At 39.0% G+C, this 20,786-nt stretch overlaps 1 protein-coding gene across 1 annotated transcript in view; it reads left to right on the top strand.

The window, feature by feature from the left end:
- Positions 1 to 20,786, top strand: part of RIMBP2 (RIMS binding protein 2) — a 78,795-nt gene that overhangs the window by 38,196 nt on the left and 19,813 nt on the right. The window contains exons 8-16 of the mRNA XM_026058862.1: positions 563 to 639; positions 2,859 to 2,968; positions 3,947 to 4,756; positions 8,902 to 9,053; positions 9,433 to 9,900; positions 12,598 to 12,747; positions 14,767 to 14,925; positions 18,005 to 18,736; positions 20,421 to 20,538. Of these exons, the coding sequence (XP_025914647.1) occupies positions 563 to 639; positions 2,859 to 2,968; positions 3,947 to 4,756; positions 8,902 to 9,053; positions 9,433 to 9,900; positions 12,598 to 12,747; positions 14,767 to 14,925; positions 18,005 to 18,736; positions 20,421 to 20,538 (2,776 nt within the window). The remainder of the gene's footprint in view (positions 1 to 562; positions 640 to 2,858; positions 2,969 to 3,946; positions 4,757 to 8,901; positions 9,054 to 9,432; positions 9,901 to 12,597; positions 12,748 to 14,766; positions 14,926 to 18,004; positions 18,737 to 20,420; positions 20,539 to 20,786) is intronic.

Raw genomic sequence — 20,786 nt, 5'->3', positions numbered from 1 at the left:
AGTCACTGGTATTTGGGTACTACTGTTGTTTTCTGATTAAAATTTTAGGGTACCATTATAGATTAACTGTGTAATCATATAGCTGTACTAAGCCCAGAAACACTAGGCATATCACTTTTAATAGGTCAGCTTGGAGTAACTGACTTTACAATACTGTAACAGAGACTTTAATAAAAACTCAGTCAGGAGGGTGAAGTGGTCAGTGAGGCCAGTGAGGCTGGTATGGTTAAGTCATGCCTATCTCTTTAGTCAGCATCATGAAAGCGAGTGGTATGGTTGACAACACATCCCCTTCAGCTATGACCACTGCCCAAATGATGAGGCACCAATCTCCATATTGCAAGAGATCAGGCAATTAGCTCAATTTCTTTGCAGTGTTAGAATCTAATTTGTAATTTCTTTTTGGCCTAAATATTTCTAAATAAAATTAATCAATTCTGTTCCATGTCACAGTTTCATCTTTCTTTTTTTATGTTGCATGTTCTGTGTCAGATTTACATCACCTGTCAGGATAATGGTGTATGCATCTTTTTGAAATCCCATTGTCTCTTTTTCTGTACAGATGGATAATGATCGGAATTCCAATACCTCAAAGCAGAGATATTCTGGGAAAGTCCATCTTTGCATTGCCCGTTATAGGTAACATAAACGGCTCATTACATATGTAATATGTATTTGTAGTATTCAACCTTTTGTTTCACTTTTATTCATGCACCTTTTGTTCATGGTCAAAAGCGAAGTGCAAATGCGTTTTTTTCACAGCGGATAGGTGGGTTAGCAAAGCAATGCCCCCACTTCCTTTGGGCTGTGAGTCTACTTTACAGCACATGGGGGCCAGCAGTGTGTCTCTCTGCAGGCAAAGAGGTTTGCCTGTTAGATCTGGACAATCTAGACTCATCAGGGGTTGGATCCCAGCACTGGCCAGTGAGGTTCTAGTGAGCTAAAATGTAATAATCAATCAGCTGGATTCCTTAATATTTGATGTTCACTTACTTCTGATACTGTCATGCTAGAAGAACAGAAGAAGATCGTTGTCCCTGTAGGCTTTAAAGGCAATCTCAAGCCTGCACACTATGGATAGCAAACCTCTTTCCTGTTTGCACTGGCTGCAAAATAGTGCCATTTCCATGTGCTTTAATTGTCAGAGAAAGTTTAACATGGCAAGACTCTTTTACCCACCACTGTGTTTCTAACCTTCAATGTCTAAATGAGATGAGAATGCTTACCCTCCTACCTTATAGAGGATGTCTCAGTCTGTTCATATGAATTGTTCTTTCATCCATGCCAGAAGGATTTAGAAGTTCCACAGGTCTTTACTTTGCACATAAAATTTCAGATGTGAGGTACTATTGTGATAAAACTTTCTATGCCTGACAGCTTCTTTCCTTTGGCGATGTATTCATTATAGTTTCAATATCACTGTGTTTTTCAAAGCCTGGTATGTTAAGTGATGTGAGCACCACTTTCTTTTCAATGTACAGATGTTTCAAGGTGTATCACATGCCCTCGCCACTGGAAAAACAGACAGCACAGGAGCTGCAAGAGAAGAATTCTGCTGTGTTGTTTTCTGTGCATTTTCAGAATTAGGCAGGCTTTTCTTTTTTTATGTATTTCAGCACCACCACATCAAGATACTATGATCTCAAAAGACAGAAGTCAGTGTGGCGTTCATGGAAGTTTTCTGTTCAGATATAGTTTATACCATTTTCATGTGACTGAGGCCTGTATAATGTTTATATTACCTTACTAATGTTGACTATAGATAGGAAAGTTTTTAGGGAAGAGAATGTGTGTGCATTTAAATCAGCTTGCAGACTACAAATAAGACTACTTGCAAGACTATAGCATGGTAGGTGGGCATTGTTTTCTTTAAATGCAGGTGAGGTCAGAGTCATTAAGATCTGTGCAATTCTTGGCAAAAGGATTTTTATACAACTAACTAAATAAACAGCACAAAGTGTTTGTGTGTTTATTTACAAAAGAGATACAAACGTACCCCAAAGCTCTTAGAGTCTGTCAAGACAGCAGTCATCCCTAGGGACGTTTGCATGCTGAGGATAACTGTATCCTTAATCTGCAGTCATCAGCAGCTCTGCTGTTTTAATGCTCCTACATTTCAGATTGGTTTTAAACAGATTCTAATATTCACCTAAATTCCTTGAGATTGCCTGAGTGAGCAGTAATACACTGCTTATGCCAGTTTAGAGTTAGACATCATGAATTAAATGACTCGTCAGCCTCCTGCCAAGTTCTGTTTTCTACTATGCTTTATAGCAAGGAATGATTATCTGTTTCGAGTTACCAACAGGATGCAGCCATTCACAGTCTGGCAAGAATATGGATTTAATTACTTTTTAAGAAGTTTAGTCTATGACTAGCTTGTTTTTAGCCAGAAGTAACTGCTTTTGTCTGTGTTTAACTTGTCTCTGCTGAAGTTAATAAACTTGTGTGGAAATCTGCCATATAAAAATGAATGGAATATATGGACTCTCTTTTTCAGACCTGCAAGTGAAATTTTTGTGATCATTTTTACAATATGAAGAAGGTTTATGCCAGTAGTGTATTCAAAGAGAACTGAGAAATTCATAAGTAAATTATTTGGAGAAGGATATGGTTTTAAGTTTATAGCACTTAAGTGAATAGGTTGTGTTTCATGGCAGCCTGTTGCAATCCAGTTACAGTTCATAGTACTCACTAACTCGGCTAGGCATCTCTCAAAATACATATTTCAAAAGGTAAGCAAACAGACTGGAGTCACCTTCCTATGCAGAACTGTACAGCTTCTTTTTCTGATTAGTATTCAGTTGTGTGTGGGTTGTAAGTGAACATGCATGTTTTTCATCTGTACTCCATTGCAGTTACAACCCTTTTGATGGACCAAATGAAAATCCAGAAGCAGAGCTCCCCCTTACAGCAGGAAAATACCTTTATGTGTATGGAGATATGGATGAAGATGGCTTTTATGAAGGTATTTTTTTGACTCTGTAAATACATGCTAATTGATGCAGATTCAAATAATTTCATCTGTCAAACACACTCCCAGTGCTTTCCTTCATCTACTACCAAATCAGTTGCTAAAATTACCCCTATCATATTTGTGTTGATTAACAGAATTTCTGCACCAGCAAAGCTGCTCCTTGCAGGCATAGCTAATTATAAGACATTTTAAATTGTCAGCTTTTCCTACTTGCAAGATTTAAGTTGACAAGGAAGCTTACCGACACTTATGGGTTTTGCCTCAGTGTTCCTTTACTTTCCTGAGCTGTGAATGCAATGTATGTATAATTTTCACCTATATCTTCTTCCTTGCCTTGTCCACTTATTGCAAGGCATTGACATAAAGTCACACAGGAGCTAAGATACTTTTAATGGTTTCATGCAAGTTGATTAATAGCATGAAAGTTGCCATTTACTTTACAGACCTTTTTATTCTAAAGTCACCCTTTACAACTTAATTTTCATAGCTTCATTTTTCCCTTGGTGTTCTGTAATTCAAGGACACGTCACTTACACTTTGATCTTCATTGGTAATTAGCCACCTGATTCAATGGTGGCCCGCAACTTTTTTTCTGATATCAAGGACCATTCTTTGTTTATAGCAATGGTGCAAAGTAAGTTTAAACAAAATGAAAAACCAACAGTCTAAGCAAGGAGAGGAAGAATTCTGCTTTTTGTTAACCCCTTCTTCAGCAGGCACCATGCAGTGATGTGCAGCATGAATATGGTTTATGGCTATGGTAAAATATGGTTTACTTTTAAGTAGAATTTTAATCCATACACAGATTTAATTCTACTTAACCGAATTAAGCTGATCCATTTTCTCTTATTTGATGTGCTTCTTCATTTCAACATACTAGATGGTAGCATTTCTCAGAAAACACTTAAGCCAGCAATGAAAGAAGTCTGTTCTTTAAAGGATGTTCATGACACTGTTTTTTCTCACCAGGGGAACTTCTAGATGGACAAAGAGGACTAGTCCCTTCAAATTTTGTGGATTTTGTTCAAGACAATGAGACCCGTTTGTCAAGCACTCTAAGCAGTGAACAAGATCAGAATTTCATCAATCATTCGGGTCCTACTTTGGAAGAAGATCTCCTAGAGATAAGTCCACCAAGTCATATGGACTCTAGTGTAATCAGCAATGGCGCAGGGACTCTGGATGTGAATATAGATGAAATTGGAGAAGACATTGTGCCTTATCCTAGAAAAATCACCCTTATTAAACAACTAGCCAAAAGTGTCATTGTGGGCTGGGAGCCACCGGTAGTGCCGCCTGGATGGGGAACCATTAGCAGCTACAATGTGCTGGTTGACAAAGAAGTGCGAATGAACATAGCCTTGGGAAGCAGAACTAAAGCTCTTATAGAGAAGCTTAATATTTCTGCCTGTACATACCGAATATCAGTTCAGAGCATTACAAACAAGGGTAACTCAGATGAACTGCAATGCACTTTGTTAGTTGGGAAGGATGTCATTGTAGCCCCCTCTAATCTTAAAGTGGAGAACATAACCCAGATTTCTGCTGAGCTGTCCTGGCTCCCTACAAATAGTAATTACAGTCATGTGATTTTTCTTAACGAAGAAGAATTTGACATTGTCAAGGCTGCTAGCTACAAGTACCATTTTTTTAATTTGAAGCCCAATATGGCCTACAAGGTGAAGGTTATGGCAAAGCCCCATCAGATGCCCTGGCAGCTTCCCCTGGAACAACGAGAGAAAAAGGAAGCCTTTGTGGAATTTTCTACGTTGCCAGCAGGTTTGATTATTTTTCTCCCTACCCCAAAACTCCACAGTTTGGTTTCTCTGAAAACTCTAGATGTGGGAACCTAACCGTTAGCTTTATGCTGTAATCCCTGTCACATTCATGAACAGGCTGAGGATTATTAGATTGCTTTATGGCATAATACATCTCTGTCCTGCATTATTCTCTTCCTTGTACCTGGGTAAGGACTAAAACATTTGGCGGAGCTAAACGAGGGAGAGTCATGATGGGTCGCATGCTGTAAGACATGTGCTTTATAATCTCCATTTGTTTTTAATTCATCCAGTTATAGTTGTTCTGGTAGTAGTTTATTTTCTTTGTCGTGGCCAACACTGAAAAAAGTACACTTAATTATTACTTCTGGCATGTTATTTGTGTGTCTCAAAGCACTTTTTACAAGGATGAGCCAGGCCCCTTCTATAATGAAAAGCAATATAGACAGTGTAGAGGATCACACAGTGATTTAGAGGATGCACATGCCTTTTGGCTGTGAGACTCTAATCATAGGTACAATCTGAATTTATAAAGATGACAAATTGGTCATGTTTTGAAAAGTCAAGTTATTTTGTCCCACCTTGCTTTTACATAGGAATGTTTGACAAGTATTACCAGTTTTATCCCAATATTAAAAAACACCAAATGTTGAAAACTGGAGCTGAAATAATGTATAATGCTTTTAAAGGATAGTCTCATAATTTATGGGATGTATGATATAATTAGAAGTACTTGAAAAGTTTGAAGAACACTCCTTATATATATTCAGACTTTCAGAGCACTGAATGCCTCCAAAGCAGAGGCACTGAAGTACAAGTGACTCCTGGTGGGTGACATTTCAATAGCATGTACTGTGCTATGCCTTCTTTGACTCCTTGCTGGGATTTGATTCCAGCAAAGTATCAGGAATTAGTTCTGGTCTCCTTAGTTTGCAGGACTTTTATATAAGGAGACATGCAGGGCAGTAATACTTGGGGAGCAGAAAGGGAATTAAGCTTGTATGTCTTCTACTTTTGATGCGATTGATTTATAACTTCAGTAAAAATGTCCTAAGCTTAGGCATTTACTCTTTTGCCTTAAATCATTCCAGCAGGATAAGTGGTATTCCTACTATAGCATCTGCTAATAGTGGGGCATTTTAAATCTCTGTACATTATATATTCTGTGGGAGCTAGGTGATGCTGCCTAGGTGGTGGCTTGAATTTATTAGATATCTTGCTTCTTTGTTGTTTGGGAAAGGCCTCTAGAGTAAGGTTTTCAGGCCAGACATGTAACACACTGTACCTCCCCTCCCGTTAGTTGCTGAAATGTATTAAAGCAATGAATGAGCCATCCTCTGTCGAGGAGCCAATGTGCAACAAAGCCTCTGCTTTAGATTCAGAGATCCCAGAATCTTCCTCACCGTTTCGTTTCCCAGTGGGCATTTTTAGAAAAGCTCATCAACTTCTCACTGTGTTATAGCAAAGGAAAATAGCAATTGCTGAGGAGATTAGAGGTTGATGCTTATATTTCAAATGCCACTGAAACAAAGGAAAAAATATGCCCATGAAATCTAAGTCAGCCATAGGGCCTATTATTATAGTGTCTCATGCTTTCCTCTTGCAAATATTACTGTCTCTGAGTAATCACATACCACTTCTTCCAAACTACAGTTAAAAAAAGAGAAAGAAAACAGATAGAAAAAGTGTCTTTAATATGGCTAATCTTTTATATATACTAATCTTATCTCTTCAATTAATCTACATTGTAAGGGAGGCATTTCAAAGATGATTTTAGAAGATGCTGAGAAAGCAATAAAGATATTCTGTGTGAAGGGTATCTTCCATTATTGTGCTTCTCTAGGAAGATGCGTGGAGGTGAGTGGTATCACATAAGCATTTAGTTGTGGTGAATGTCAGTTTTAGTAACCCGGGCAGCATGAAGTGCAACATAAATGGCCACAGGCAGTTGTTAAAGTTTGTACTGACATTTTTCTAAGGGCTTCAGAAATGTTTACAAATGAGTACATGCTCACTTTCTTTGAAGGTGAGAAGCTCTGCTCTTTACTGGTGGGCTCAGTGATGTCTTTGCCTCGTAGGAAAGGACTCATGGGAAAGGATACCATCAGCTGCTTATGCTAGAAAGGGACTGGGTAGGGGAGATCAGTGAATATTGTAGAGTTTTCACACGATAGCAGTCCCAGGTTTTTTTAGGAATATATTAAGCAAAAATGAACTTGAGATAACTGCTCACTTTTCAAAGCTGGAGAGAGCAGTTGAATGAAAAGTACAGGACAATTAGAGGCCACTTCTTTTTTCTCTTTGCCTAAATGTATGATGTTTTGCATGCTTCATGCTCGAAAACATACTTCCTATCAGACCAAAGCTGAGTGATGGCTCTTTAGTTGATCAGTGGTTAAACTTCTGTTCTTGATTCATCAAAATATCCCTGTTGCTTAAGTTAAAACAGGAGAGGCAGTTCTCTTTTAGGTGCTCAGATCTAAAAATAGACATAAGTACATATAGGATCAGGACCAATGAGACAGTAATGTTTTTTGAGCTAATTTATGCCATTGATTCATGAAGACCAAACTGTAGCTGAATTCCAAAACAAACTACATGTTTGTGCTGATAACAAAGACAATCAAGAGGTAGAACAAGTCATGACAGGAAAAGCAGAAACCATACCAAGTCTTGTGCATTAAAGTTTATTAAACTGGTCTCTGTTGCAGCCTATGAAGGTGGAGATAGACTACAGGGGAATTGTTTATTTTGTGGCGGATAGAGGAGGTTACCTTTTTCACTGAAGCAGCAGATGAGTTTAATTCTTAGACACAAGATACGGGACTAGATCAGATACGTTATTTCTTGTAAACTGAAGAGCTCTGCTGGATTGGGGCTCCTGGCTCTCATAAAATAAACTTGATGGGGAAGCTGAAATTGAATCCTAAATTAATAAGAATAGTATTAGGTCGGTTTACATGCTTTGACCCTGCAAGTCAAAAATACGCTATAGGTGGAAGGGATGGTATAGGCAAGAATGTAATGTTTTGCCTATAGTGTCCTGAACATGATCAGGATTGTGTTTCAGTGCCCTCTAGAGGATGAAACTCCATGACAGCAAACTACGGCTATGCGTTGAAGTTTGCCAGAATATCCCAAGGCTCAGACTTGTGTGATATTTACAGTTGTATCATACTTTGTTCAGTAGCAGTGAATGCACACAGTTGTAATATTTGTAGCTTTTTCTGTCTCGGTAGATGAACAGAAATTGTTTGTGCTAAGTTCACTGGCAAAAACAAATTCACAGCAGCCAAGGCTTGTCTTCTCCCAGCTATTACCCAGAGATGGCCGTAGCTGACCCCTGCTTCTGAAATGTTTTAGCGTGATACACTTCTCAGTGTTTGACTGTTAAATTAACACAACAGGATGCTTGAAATATGTGTGAACTAATAATCTCTAAGATACTTTTACTTTGGGTTTCTGCCCAGAGTGGAGCTATTTATAGTAGGATAATAATGACTTTTAATTAAAAGATGTACTTGGTGTGCTATTACGCTAATGTACTGTAAATGCCTTAAAAGGCTAGTAGGTTTAATTTTTTCTGCAGTGCAGAGAAGAGATTTTGAGTCTGATTGTCCTTTATACCAATATGCTGCTGACTATAAAGGTTAAAGTTTCAGTTTCCAGTCCTTTTACACTGTCAGATAAATCAAAAGTATGCACTGTGCATACGGTGCAGAGGTGTACACCAAAAAGTCACTTGCAGCAGTTTTCCATTAACACAGTGCCACTCCTTGGCACTTTTCTGACCACATTTTTATGTTAATGTCTCTTGCATTCAGAGTAAATAGCAGTTATACAGCCTGGAGGGATAAAATTAAGTTCAGAGCAAGCTGCAAGTACAGAAGAGCTTGCAAATGAATATAGCTTAGTTAATGGCTGTAGGCTGAGGGTCAGTTCTTGACTCCATGACCTGTTGAGTGCTTTTATGCTTCTGTTGTATCTTATAACGGCAATAAAGATATTTTGTCGTCTTAAAAATAAATACATAAATAAATGCATAAATAAGTGCTTTGAGATATGTATTTGCAACTTACAATTGTGTCAATGGACCTACATATTCCTGATCTAATGCTGAATGGTGACCAGGCTTTTCTTTCTTAGGTCCTCCAGCTCCACCTCAAGATGTTACTGTCCGGGCTGGGTCCACCCCGGCAACTCTGCAGGTGTCCTGGAAACCACCAACTCTGACAGCAACAGGGACCTCCCATGGTGCCAATGTCACTGGCTATGGTGTTTATGCGAAAGGTCAACGGGTGAGTTCTCTTTCCAGCATTATAATGACCGATTACATCAGGTGAATTTCCATTGACAGGCAAAGGCAGCAGTAAGCGTGTGACAGCACTTGAATGTGTGCTTGGCTTTCTGGGTTTCCACAGAACCCTTCTGCTTGCTCTTGTGTAATTTGATCAGTAGCTTCCTTTCTACAAGCACTTCAGTTTTTGGGCAAGGGGGCTGAAAGGATTAAACACAACTGGTGCTAAGTGATGTGGAGCCCTAATGTGGGTTCCTACAGCCCACTCAGTATTGGCAGTAATTCACTCCGTATTAATACTTTGAAGGCTGTGTTTTAGGGAGAGTGGGGCAGGGAAAGTGATGCCTTCATGCTAATAAATTGCTTGTTTGTGTGCTTAGGTGGCAGAGGTGATCTTTCCTACAGCAGAGAACACACTGGTGGAGCTAATGAGAATAAGGAACTTGGAAGCAAAGGAAGTTACTGTTCGAACGCTCTCTGCACAAGGGGAATCTGTGGACTCTTCTGTTGCTGCCATTCCATCTGACCTACTGGTGCCTCCAACCCCTCACCCTAGAACTGCTCCCAAATCTAAGCCATTAGCAAGTGCCGGAGTCCCAGAAACCAAAGACGAACATTTAGGTCCACATTTAAAAATGGATGAGTCATGGGAGCAGACTCGTTCGGCATCCCCCGTTCATGGACACACGCTCGAGCCACCTGCCCCTAACTTTCACGGCCCGCTTCAGGGGAGGAGGTCTCCATCACCTAACCGAATACTCCCTCAGCCTCAAGGCACACCTGTCCCTAATACTGTCGCAAAAGCCATGGCAAGAGAAGCTGCACAGCGAGTTGCAGAGAGCAACAGGGTAAGGGGAGACATTTTCCTATGGCTTTTTTGGCTCCCTGTATTCGTTGTGGCAGATCCCATCAAGGAATTTTTTGTAGTATATGTCTTAATGAGCAGTTACTTTTTCCTGAATCCTGAAGATCAGTAGTTTGGTAAGAAGCAGTGTGATAAACTTCTGTAGCACCTACCACAAATATGCTCTGTATGGGGCATTTATCAACCTTTGATCAACTGCAGAAACCCTGTAGCATAACCAGAAATGTTACTTCCAAGAACTGCAGAGCCTTACTTCTTCTGAAAAGATGGCAATAGATCATCAAAGTTTGTGCTTGGATCATATAGGAGTCAAAAGGGACACTATGTCCATGTGAGAAAATTCAACCAAGCACTGAAGTACTTTGAAGAAGACCAAAACAATAGAGAGGGCAGTTTAAAAATGGGACCAGGAATAGGCAGATAGATGGAAGTCCTGAAAATGCAGATAGATGTTCTTAATATTTCCTGGCTGTTGATAGGACTATTTACTTCTGTAAAGTAGAAGATTCATCAAGTTCTAGTCACAAGGTTAATGTAGCACTAGCTTTGTTTTGGACTATTGATTTATATTTAAAAAAAACAGTTGTTCTAACTCTTTGTTTTACGTGCAGTATTGTGTGTTCTAATACTGTTTTCAGTATTAGAAAAATTTCGTAATTGTGTATTTTCTGCATTTGTCACTACAGCTTCTGAATGCTCTACAAGATATCCCACAAATGGGACAAGCAAAAGCACAAACCTTAGTTTCCCTCTTCTTAATTTCCTTATCAAAAGCAATGTCTGTTATCTGACTGTTGGTTAGATTCCCTTAGAGGAATGAGATTCTGCCCACATTTCTTAAGCTGTCATAAAAAGATTAGCCCTCGCAGTAAGTCTACGTAGTTAGTGTGAAGCATGTTTGTATCCTAAAAGCTTTATAGATGTTTTTTTCAAAATAACAAATAAGCAGTTTGCGTACACGTAAAGCGCTAAAGCTGTCATCAGTCTGCCCTCCAAGAGGGTCCCTTTCTCAGTGCTACACCCTCACAGTTGTTACAACTGCTTCAACATAGCTGACATGTGAGAAAAAGCTTTTCATTACAGCTCCTCTTGTCAATACTAGAAGCATCATGGCCTAAAGGAGACTCCCGTTTTTGAGAGCGTTAAGACCAATGGCTTGTTGCAGTGACTCAGATGTTTGCTAGTTAACTAAAGTCCCATATTTGAAGCTCTTGGGTCAGAATGGTAAGCATAGCTGATGTGTATGCATCCTGACAAAGTGCTCTGTTTTTCCTACCCAAGCATCCAATATTTAAATACTCCTAGTGCCACGGGTGGTTACTTTCTCATTGCAAGCTGCTCACAGTTGCCAATTACTTGTTTCAAGCTCCAGTGTTACTGCTTTCATATATTTTCTCTGCCCTCCATCTGGCAATCATTAGTTGTTAATGTCTGGTCTTTGATCTCCCATTGTATTTCCAAAATAACTCCACTCACATTGACAGTTCACACTGCCTTAACAGCCCTAACTCGCTGACTATCCCTGTTTCAGGGTAGGACTGAGCTAGTGGGTGATGGTACAGCTTTTGGGAAGCTGAGTGGTTCTGGAATCGTTGCATCAATACAGTTTGCTAAGTATATACATACATATATTTCTTCCTTTTTTGAGGAAATACTGAACTGAAATACTTTTTTTGTGTTTGAAAACTGCTGACATAAAATACACCCCAAACTGTGTTTAATTACAATAATTTTGGTGTAGCTTGATTCATTCATGGGATGTGGAAAAAATTTTAAGGCCAGATTCAATCTAGGTTGAGCCAACTTCTGCTGGTGATATTTGTCATGTTTAGTGCCTGGTAGTAGAAGCTCTCCCCTTGCAGTAGGTTGCTACAGAGTGAGCTATCTGTGTGTTCTTGCTGCCCTCCACCCAGCCTGTTAGATGGCATCAACCATGAGGCCCTAGCACTAGAGCAGGCAGCAGCATTCAGTAGCTGATGGCAAGATTCATCTCTGAGCAGAGGAAGAGCATAAAGTCTTATTCTTATCTTTCTTTGTATTGAGGTCATAAATGCTGAAGTGTCTAGGTCTTTTGGTAACCCTCTGCCAAGAGAGAAATTTCATCATTAGTGTCTTTCTTAGGCAGCCTCTGGCAGTAGAATTTTTGTATAACTCTGTAAAGTTTAAGGCAAAGAACTTGATGGAAAAGAAGCACTACCTGTCATGTGCTAATCATAGCATGTCAAGGAATGCAGCATTCTGGATTTGTCAGTTAGGTGACATAAGCAGAAGACTCTCTGCGTAAGAGAGTTCAAACACTAAATAATGCCCTCAACCGCCCATTTTTTTTAGGGGAAGGATTCCGATACTGTGTCCTGTAGGAGCACCCTGCCTGCAGCAATATTTTGAGGTAATAGTGGTACAGAGGAAGAAAGCTGTCAGCTGAGTTGATGGTCACATAAAAGCATATAGTTGCTTGAGTGAAAATAATACTATAAGCACAAAACTCCCCAAAGCGCCTAAGAGGTTGCAGTCAAGAGAAACAGAAATTACTTTAAGCCCATGAATATATTTAAATTCTGTGTTCTTGAGTCCTGAAAGCAAGGTATGTAGAATCCTTATGTCTTACATTTGTCATTTCTCCCAGTGGTTGCAGGAACAAGTCTGCTTCACAATTTTCCATTTTCTGTTGCTTTTCTAGATGGAGAGAAGGAGTGTGTTTAGCGAAAGGAGTAATGCAGCCCAGTACGCTAACTCAGATGATGAGGAAGATGGCTATGATTCTCCTAATATCAAAAGGAGGGGGGCTTCAGTTGATGATTTCCTGAAAGGGTCAGAACTTGGAAAGCAAGTAAGTAGCCAGGTCTTCTTATTGTGTCAGGTGTCTGACAGGAAAAAAGTATTTTACAAAGCTCAGCAGGCTGTCCAGAGCACTGTCCCACTGCTGACAGTAGTGGCCGTACTCGTAAGTTATACAGACAAGCAGCTAAGGGGTGGAGAGGGAGATGAATGTCCTATTACTGAAGCATTACACTGTCTTATGGGAGCTGAATGCTTGGAACTGTGCATATGAACAGATTGTTATCCCGAGCAGCAGTCTTAAGCACTGGGAATTAAAGAGTGTGCTCAGGCCTTTTTCTGCATCATGTGTTATTGCTGCACGTGAAAACATCCTGTGAAAAAAAGAGAAAGGGGAAAGGATTCCTGCGTTCCACAAAAGCCATAACCTGTAATCCTGATTAGCAGAAAACCAACACCATATATACTTGGCATGCTGTAAGGAAAAGAAAAGTAATGCCAGAAGTATTTTCTACATCTGCTCAGTCTTTGATCTCACTCTACTGAAAACAAACATGAATTTATTGCATTAATTTCAAGAGAGATGTAGATTCCAGCAAAGAGGTACTTTCTTATGTCTTGGCATGATCAAATAATCTTTTTTAACTAAATATTTGACCTCACGTGTTGAAGGGGTCCAAGCTATGGCATGCCTTCTTTGCATGCCAGTTCTGAGATTTTCTGAAATTTTCGTTCTGTTCATTACAGAAGTTCGAGCATTTATAAATATATGGATGTTATTCTAGGTTTCAAATGCTCTAAATATTTGGCTTCAGGATTTGATTTGTTTCCATCTTCACACACAGTAGGTCCCATTTTTAGAATACATGCAATCATGTTGTGTCTACAAAATATACTTGGGGGTGAGATGCATCTTTGCTTCTATACTCAATTAAGATTATTCTTGATACATATAGGCCAAGATATTCTAAAGAAACTACTGAAACATTTATGGGCTTGGCCTTCAGAAGGCACTGGGAATTACTACTAAATGCTGCATCCTCCAATCTTTTTATCTTGAGAATTACCTTCAAAGGATTAAAAGAGGAGAAATTTTCTCTCTTATTTCGAGAGTGAATGCATCTTCGCTTTGGAGAAAATGCTTGCTGTAGACATTTTCTTTCATTGCTGGGATTGATTGCTGGCAGCATGTTATATAGATATGGAAATTGATCTAGTACCACAGAAATTATTTCTTCATTAGTATTGTTGGGGGAAAGAATGCAGTAATTGCTGACCTTCTACTGTTTTGCTGCCTGATTCTTCAAATATTCTGCTGCAATCTGACAGTCAGATACTTCAATTTGAAAATGTGTCCTTGGGCAAGCAGTCTGTTTGGTTTGTGGTCTGGTTTGCTAGATGAAAGTTCTGGCTAAACAAGAGTTTAATAAAGGCCACTGCTGTTTAACAATAGCAGTTCAGTAGGACATGCTTTTTCCTCCATATCTTCCAACTAATTGAAAACATAGAGGAACTTAAAATATTTGAACTACTTTTAAAAGACCATTAAGGTTTTATCCAGTCTATTCCTACAGCGTTTAAGAGAATTAAAGTTTTGAACCCCATCAGCTAGCTATATACAATGATGGTAACGTCCTGCAAGAATTAAATGCTGATCACTTGTAAATTATAACGTGAGGTAGCAAACAGCTGTGAAGAACAGATGATATGTGGCTTATCCTAGGGCTTTTACAATTTGGCCAGCAAACCCACTGATGCATGAAGGACCTCTTCAGATCAAAGGAGTTTAGTCAAGACTAAAGCTAAACTTGGTGCTGTGAATGCACACATTCCTTTTTTGGATCACCTATGGGGTTAAGATTGGATTTCTTGAACTGGAAACATAACTGGGCAAATAAATTTTGTACACGATCTGTCCACTAGAATAGAGTAGCAAGCAGCATGATGCAATTTATATATGCTATTAATACAATATTCAAAACTTAGGAAATACTCTAGTCCTCATTGGTGGTGTGCCAGGATTTTCAGCTTTACAGGCGGTCAAGATTTTTTCTCTTGCCCTCACTACTAGCCTCACTATTGCCATGGTGAAGAGTATCATACAGAGAGCAGCAGAGGTTCTGACTTGTCTGATATTATGGAAGAAGATGAGGAAGAGCTGTACTCCGAAATGCAGCTAGAGGATGGAGGAAGAAGAAGAGTCAGTGTGACTTCACACAATGCACTCAAGGTAAGAGTGACAGCAGAGAAACCTTAAGAGTATCTCTGTATTTCTTATTCTTCCTTCAAAGCATTTTTAAAGTCAATTATGGATTTTACAGACCACTAAAACACACTCTGTGGTATAGCCCTAGATCTGGGGTGCACATTGTTTATGATGTCAGGGCCACCTTTAATACATTGATTACATTTTTTTTTCATTATTTGATAGCTAATATCTTAGCTAGTTGACTATATTCCTATATGTAATTGTGGAAGTTGCAATTTGTGCTCTGCATCTAGGGTCCTTTGCATGTTTTTACAACAAAAAACTGGATGTGCTACCCAGATGATGAGTTGTTTCTGGAGAAGGAGGTTTATCTAAACATATATTCATATAGAAAAAAATTAGATTTTCATGTCTGAGGAATTCTTCCCCTTTTCCCCACCAATGCCATCTCTTCCTCAGGCTTTAAAGCATGTCTATAAGAAAGAGATTTGGGTGAGTTTTGTTTGATAAATGCGTTTTCAGAAATCCTTGTGCACTGTTTATTAAGGAATCACCAGAGACAGTAGGAAATATCTATCAGAAATACTGCTTTAACACTACATAGGAATATTCATTGTGAAAAACAATTGTATTATTACAATTAAAGTAAACTTAAGATGTTGGGTAAGACTTACCCAATACAGAATTTATATTTCCTATAGTATATTTGTATGTGTAAATTGTATCTGCTTTTTATGTGTCTAGCAATTCTGCTAAATCGTGTTTTCTTAGCAAGCTGGATAACTTGAATGATAAGGAAGCTGCAGATGGGTTTTTCCTCCAACATGCTGTTATGTAACTAAAAACCCATACTATTTTCTCATGCATAGAAGACTTTTGACCATTGTTACAACAGTTTCATTTACTCTAAATTCAGACCTTTTATTTTGATACCATCTGGAATGAGACAGGTACTTTTTCAAAAGAAAAAATAATAATTCAATTCTTCTTTTTAACCTTTTTAAAAGAAAAAATAATCGATATTTCAATTCTTCTTTTTAACATAAAGCTTGAAACTGAAATCCCTCTGTTGTGCTGCTTCTGTCCTTTTCCTCTGGGAAAATAGTGAAGTATTCCTAGACTATTCATGTTCTTTATGCATCAGAAAATACATTTACTTCTTGGTTTTACCTTAGTATTGTCAATGTTGATATCTAAATACAAGGGTCCAGACCCTTAATTGGTGTAGTAAATCATTTTAGACCTGTTAAAGTCTGCAGGCATACCTCTGTGGATGTAATATATGTGGAGGGTGCAGTTGGTTCACTCACTCTGCAGAAGTGGAATTCAGTATGTGAGTATTTCCTGAGGAAGGACTCGTGGGTGTATGAATATGATTTGGAGAATATTGCCCACCATGCTGACAAGTGTGCTGATGTAAAATTCAGGTCAGGTTCTGATCCAAAAGTGCTTCATAGTTCCCCTCTCTTTTACTAGATCCAGTTTCACTTTGCAACATCTGTAATTAACAAAAAAATGAAGAACATATTTACTGAAGTTTCCAGAATGTAATCCTTCAGGTGCCTGTTCCATTTGCACCTGAAGGTATGCCAACCGTCCACTTTCAGCTGTGACTGAACGTAGCAGCCATTCAGTATTGCTCTGCCAAGTTAATGGATACCTTCAAGTAACGGGAAAATATTTCACGTGAAGATAGATTACTTGCTTTATTGGGAGATTATTATTCCCTCCGGTGGGTCCCTAAAACAAAGGCTGGCATGGGTGATCAAGGCAGGATTCAACTCGCTTGTTAGATCTGAGCATTCTAAAAGGTGGAATATTTGAACCCAAATCAAAACTATCCTTATTGGTGTTTATTAACATTTTTTTCTGTTTTAATGGCAGTTTGTCATAAAATTTTCACAAGTATGATATACATTTTAAAAAGGATTAAAATAGGGCAAACAAATACAGTGACAAAATAACTTAGCTCCTAATGCCTGAAGGGGAAGACATTCCAAAGGCAGTTAGGTCTAACATGCTCAGAGAGAGGAATTGCTGAAGTCTCCAAGAACATCCTGTCATTATTTCTGGGTGCTGTTGTCTCCAGAGACCTAGGTGATCTGGGCATTGGATAAAGCACAAGGAGAGGTGATCTCCATCACACAGAATCTATAAACCTGTTAAATGAAAACCAGCACCTCTTGCATCATTATTCTCATCTCTTCTCAGAGGCCAGCAAAGATGCCACACAGTATTCTTCTGTTACACCACCCGATGTTTCGTGTAATTATAATACAAAAATGAAAAAATACATCTATCATGTTCAGAATGCTTATTTGATCCAGGCTGGGATAGCTTTTACCTTCTTCTGATACAAATAGAGACTTCTACTTGTATTAATAGGTTGATTTTCAAATACTGGTTTTATCAAGCAGGTACAAGATTATGATGAGAGATTTGATGACGGTGCAGACCAAGTGACACCAGAAAGCAACCTGCTTCTCAGGGTTCTTTGTGTGGAAGCCAAGCTTTAAAAATGGTGCAGCTTTTACAATTTTGCAAAGGAAGCTAGAGCTCCAAATTTGCAAAATAGCTCTTCTCTGGCAGGAGATCTTCAAGTATTTTGTTATTCACATAGGATGCTTTAACAGGTGCAAAGCAAGAAAGCTTGCTAGAATAGAATTTTCATTCTCAGATAAGGTTTGTCATTACAAACTAAAATTAAATCACAATTTGGCATGGGGCAAGGAGCATACTAAGCATTAGTGCTGTGTTTTAATGCCATTCTCATTCGCCATGCTGGAACCTGTATGCAGCTTTTATTGCTTTGTTTTGAATGCATGGGTTTATTCTTGTTAGAGCATCACCCAGTTGTTTGTACTGACCTCTCATGTTGTATCTAACACCCAGCAACTTCTTAATCATGTCTTTATTTTCACAGATTCTTGTTCAAAGCATGACATCCTTTTCACTAAATAAGCTGCATGTCTTATGTTTGCCATTGCTCTAAAACTAATTCTGTCTTTATTTTTCTTTTCTTCTCCCTTTTCCCTCCCATTTTATTTTTGTCACACACTATTTGTTCCCTGTCTGGTTTTTAACATTACATTATCTTAAGGAGTGCGGTAAGAATAAGACCACTGAAGCCACTTTTTTGGAACAGCCTGAGTTTTCACAGCAAATACATCACAGTAAAAAGCTTTTCAGTATTCCAGAAGTAGCTGAAGAAGATGGTGAATACTCTGAACTGCTGTACAAGCAGGGTTTAGGTATGCCCTATAAAAAGAATCCCACAATAGCTAGAGACGCTAGAGCACCTAGGCCCTACAATCAAGACCAGCAGCACAACTTCTGGTACCCAGCCAAGCACAGAATTGCAGGCATGGAGGATTTTGCTTCAGACGACAAAGGATGTAAATATAGCCGATCCTTATCAAGAAGCCCAGACAGTGGACTAGACTGTGGAAGTGAAGAAGAAGAATCTCGTTTTAATTTCAGATACACTTGCGATTCAGTTTCTGCCAATGTTGCATCTAGCTGTTGTGCAGAGACTGCTTACTGTTCCTGCAGGAAAAGCATGAGGCCATTGCTTGCTCGCAGGAAAACCTTAACCAGACAAACCAGCATCGAAGAAGATTTTGGTGACCTGGGTCCGTCCTTTGTAGAGTCCAGGAGTGAACAGGTCAAGCCCAGTTACGAGAAAAAGTACGAGACTCAGAAATGTAATAGAACAGATAATTTGTCTAATGAAGATGTTCAGGGAGGCTGGAAGACCGACTTAAAAATGGCTGATTCTAGGGCAGCTGGTGCACTTGCAAAGTCATCCCACAGAGATGCAGAAGACTCTCTGGTGTGTGAAATAAATCTTCCTTCTAACATCTGCTTGCCAAATCAGTCTGTTTTCTTTCTCTTCTTTTTTTTAATCTTTTTCTTTTTTTCTGAATTACTTTTTAGAGTCCATCTTTTGGGCCTATCTGCTGCATTTTCCCTTTTTCCCCCCCCATTCATTTTTGTTTATTATTCTGCATTTTGCTTTACAGTCCTCTTTTGTGTCATGCTGAAATCAGTTTAATTTGCTTTACAATGATTTTCCCACAGAACAAATTACAATAATGGCTGCTTTTATTAAAGGACAACTGAATCTAAATTTTAATTAAGGGTTAGCTGAACTATAATTTTCCAAAAGATTGTTTTTCTTTATTTTTATTTTGCCCATCTAAATGTTGCTTTTAAAAAAGCTGTATTTTAGCTGGAAAAATACTTCATCAGTAATTATTATTTTTAATGTTTGTCTTGAGGATTCCATTTCATCATGTTGTTTTTATACATCTCACTCTCAGAATTTTCAGGATATGCTCTTTATCATGAAGCATCTCTGGACAAGAATCAAGCAATTTCTCCCCCAGTGTGACAGTGACCCAGATTTATGGAGTCACAGGTTCATCATACTTCCATTTTCTAGCTTCTCTCTGCACTGCCACTACTTTGCCTTCCTTTTTAGACCATCTCTTCTTGCCTTTGAAGTTGCAGACTGCATCTCTGCATGAGAATGCAGGCAAACAGCTTCTTCCAAAGGGAGAGGCCAGGGCAGATCCGTAACTCTCAAGGATGCCTGTGCGTGATCTTGCCTATTTGCATTTCTGTCCATTAATCTATAGTAGAGTCTCCATGCTTTGATAAATGCATCCATAGGCTTCCCTGCTCCCCAAAAGACCAAAGCACGTGCTTTACTGTCTCAGTCTGCAACAGTCTAGAGTGGAAATCTCAAATCTGATGTGTTTTATTAAGAGTAGAAATCAGCTGCCTGCTTTTCTAGCCCAGCAGTTTATTCTGAAATGATTCTTTACAATTTCTCACATTAAAATTGATGCCCAAGATGTATTAATCTCAATCGCTGCATGATAAATCCTGGCGACCATTAAAATAGGACCATTTAGTTATTAAAATAGCAACATGTTCTGCAAGGTAGTGAACAGAAAGAGACAGCTGTGATGTGAGATGAAGTGTGTCTGCATTCCCTTCTACACGTTCCAATGACCTTTAAAAGGCTTTAACGACAGAAGGCCATTATAGAAAAGCCGTTTTTGCAAAGACAGAAGAATGTACGCTTGTTCACATGCTGCAAACTGGACAAAACCATGTAGCTGAAAACAGAACAGGCTTAACTTTGCAGTGCTGTCCGATCTCCACAGCTCTAATGACTGGTTGTACTCCTCTTCGGGAGATCATAACGTCATCTTAGCAGCAACAACAAAGGCAAAAGAATGTTTCCAAAACAATTTTTTTCTTTTCTTTTTGTTCTGATGTGTGACTGCTGTTTACAAAACTCTGCCATAAGTCAGGGAACCATTTTTTCTTTTGCAGGTTTGTTAGGCAACAGTTACTCTTCAGCTAACCTTTCAGTTAAAAACTAAGTTTAGTTGCCTTTAGAGCTTATGCTTCCAAACGTGATTGACCTGATTAATGTCCAGTCATGTAGCCATAACGATAGCACCCATGTAACTTACCAACCTGTTTTTTCTGTTGTTTTCTAGCTTTTAGGTAATCCATCATCTGCAGGACGGCCTGAAAGGGCGGAGCATGCAGGGCGAAGGTCCTCTCATGGCAGTGCAGTGCCACAAAGGTCTCGACCAATGTTGGTCCCTTCCATTGGTTAGTTGGACGGATTGGTGCCTTTCTGTGCTTTGCAGCCTCAGAGTTGGGAAAGCGGTCCTTAAAACAGAAACAGTGGAAGCTTGTCTTGAACCGCGGTTACTCTTAGTTTCTAAATGGGATGAAATGAAACTAAAAGCATCTCCATCTAAATATGAGCTAAATACGAGTGTACTGGGGTTTCACAGGGGGCTGAATCAGAAACCATTGACATCACTGGGAGTCTTTTCATTGAATTTAGTGAGCAT

This window comes from Apteryx rowi, unplaced genomic scaffold (genome assembly GCF_003343035.1).
Source record: "Apteryx rowi isolate R43461 unplaced genomic scaffold, aptRow1 scaffold_15, whole genome shotgun sequence".
NCBI classification, from domain to species: domain Eukaryota; kingdom Metazoa; phylum Chordata; class Aves; order Apterygiformes; family Apterygidae; genus Apteryx; species Apteryx rowi.
Note: the sequence above shows the minus strand (reverse complement) of the source record. Positions and strands in the feature narration are given on the sequence as shown.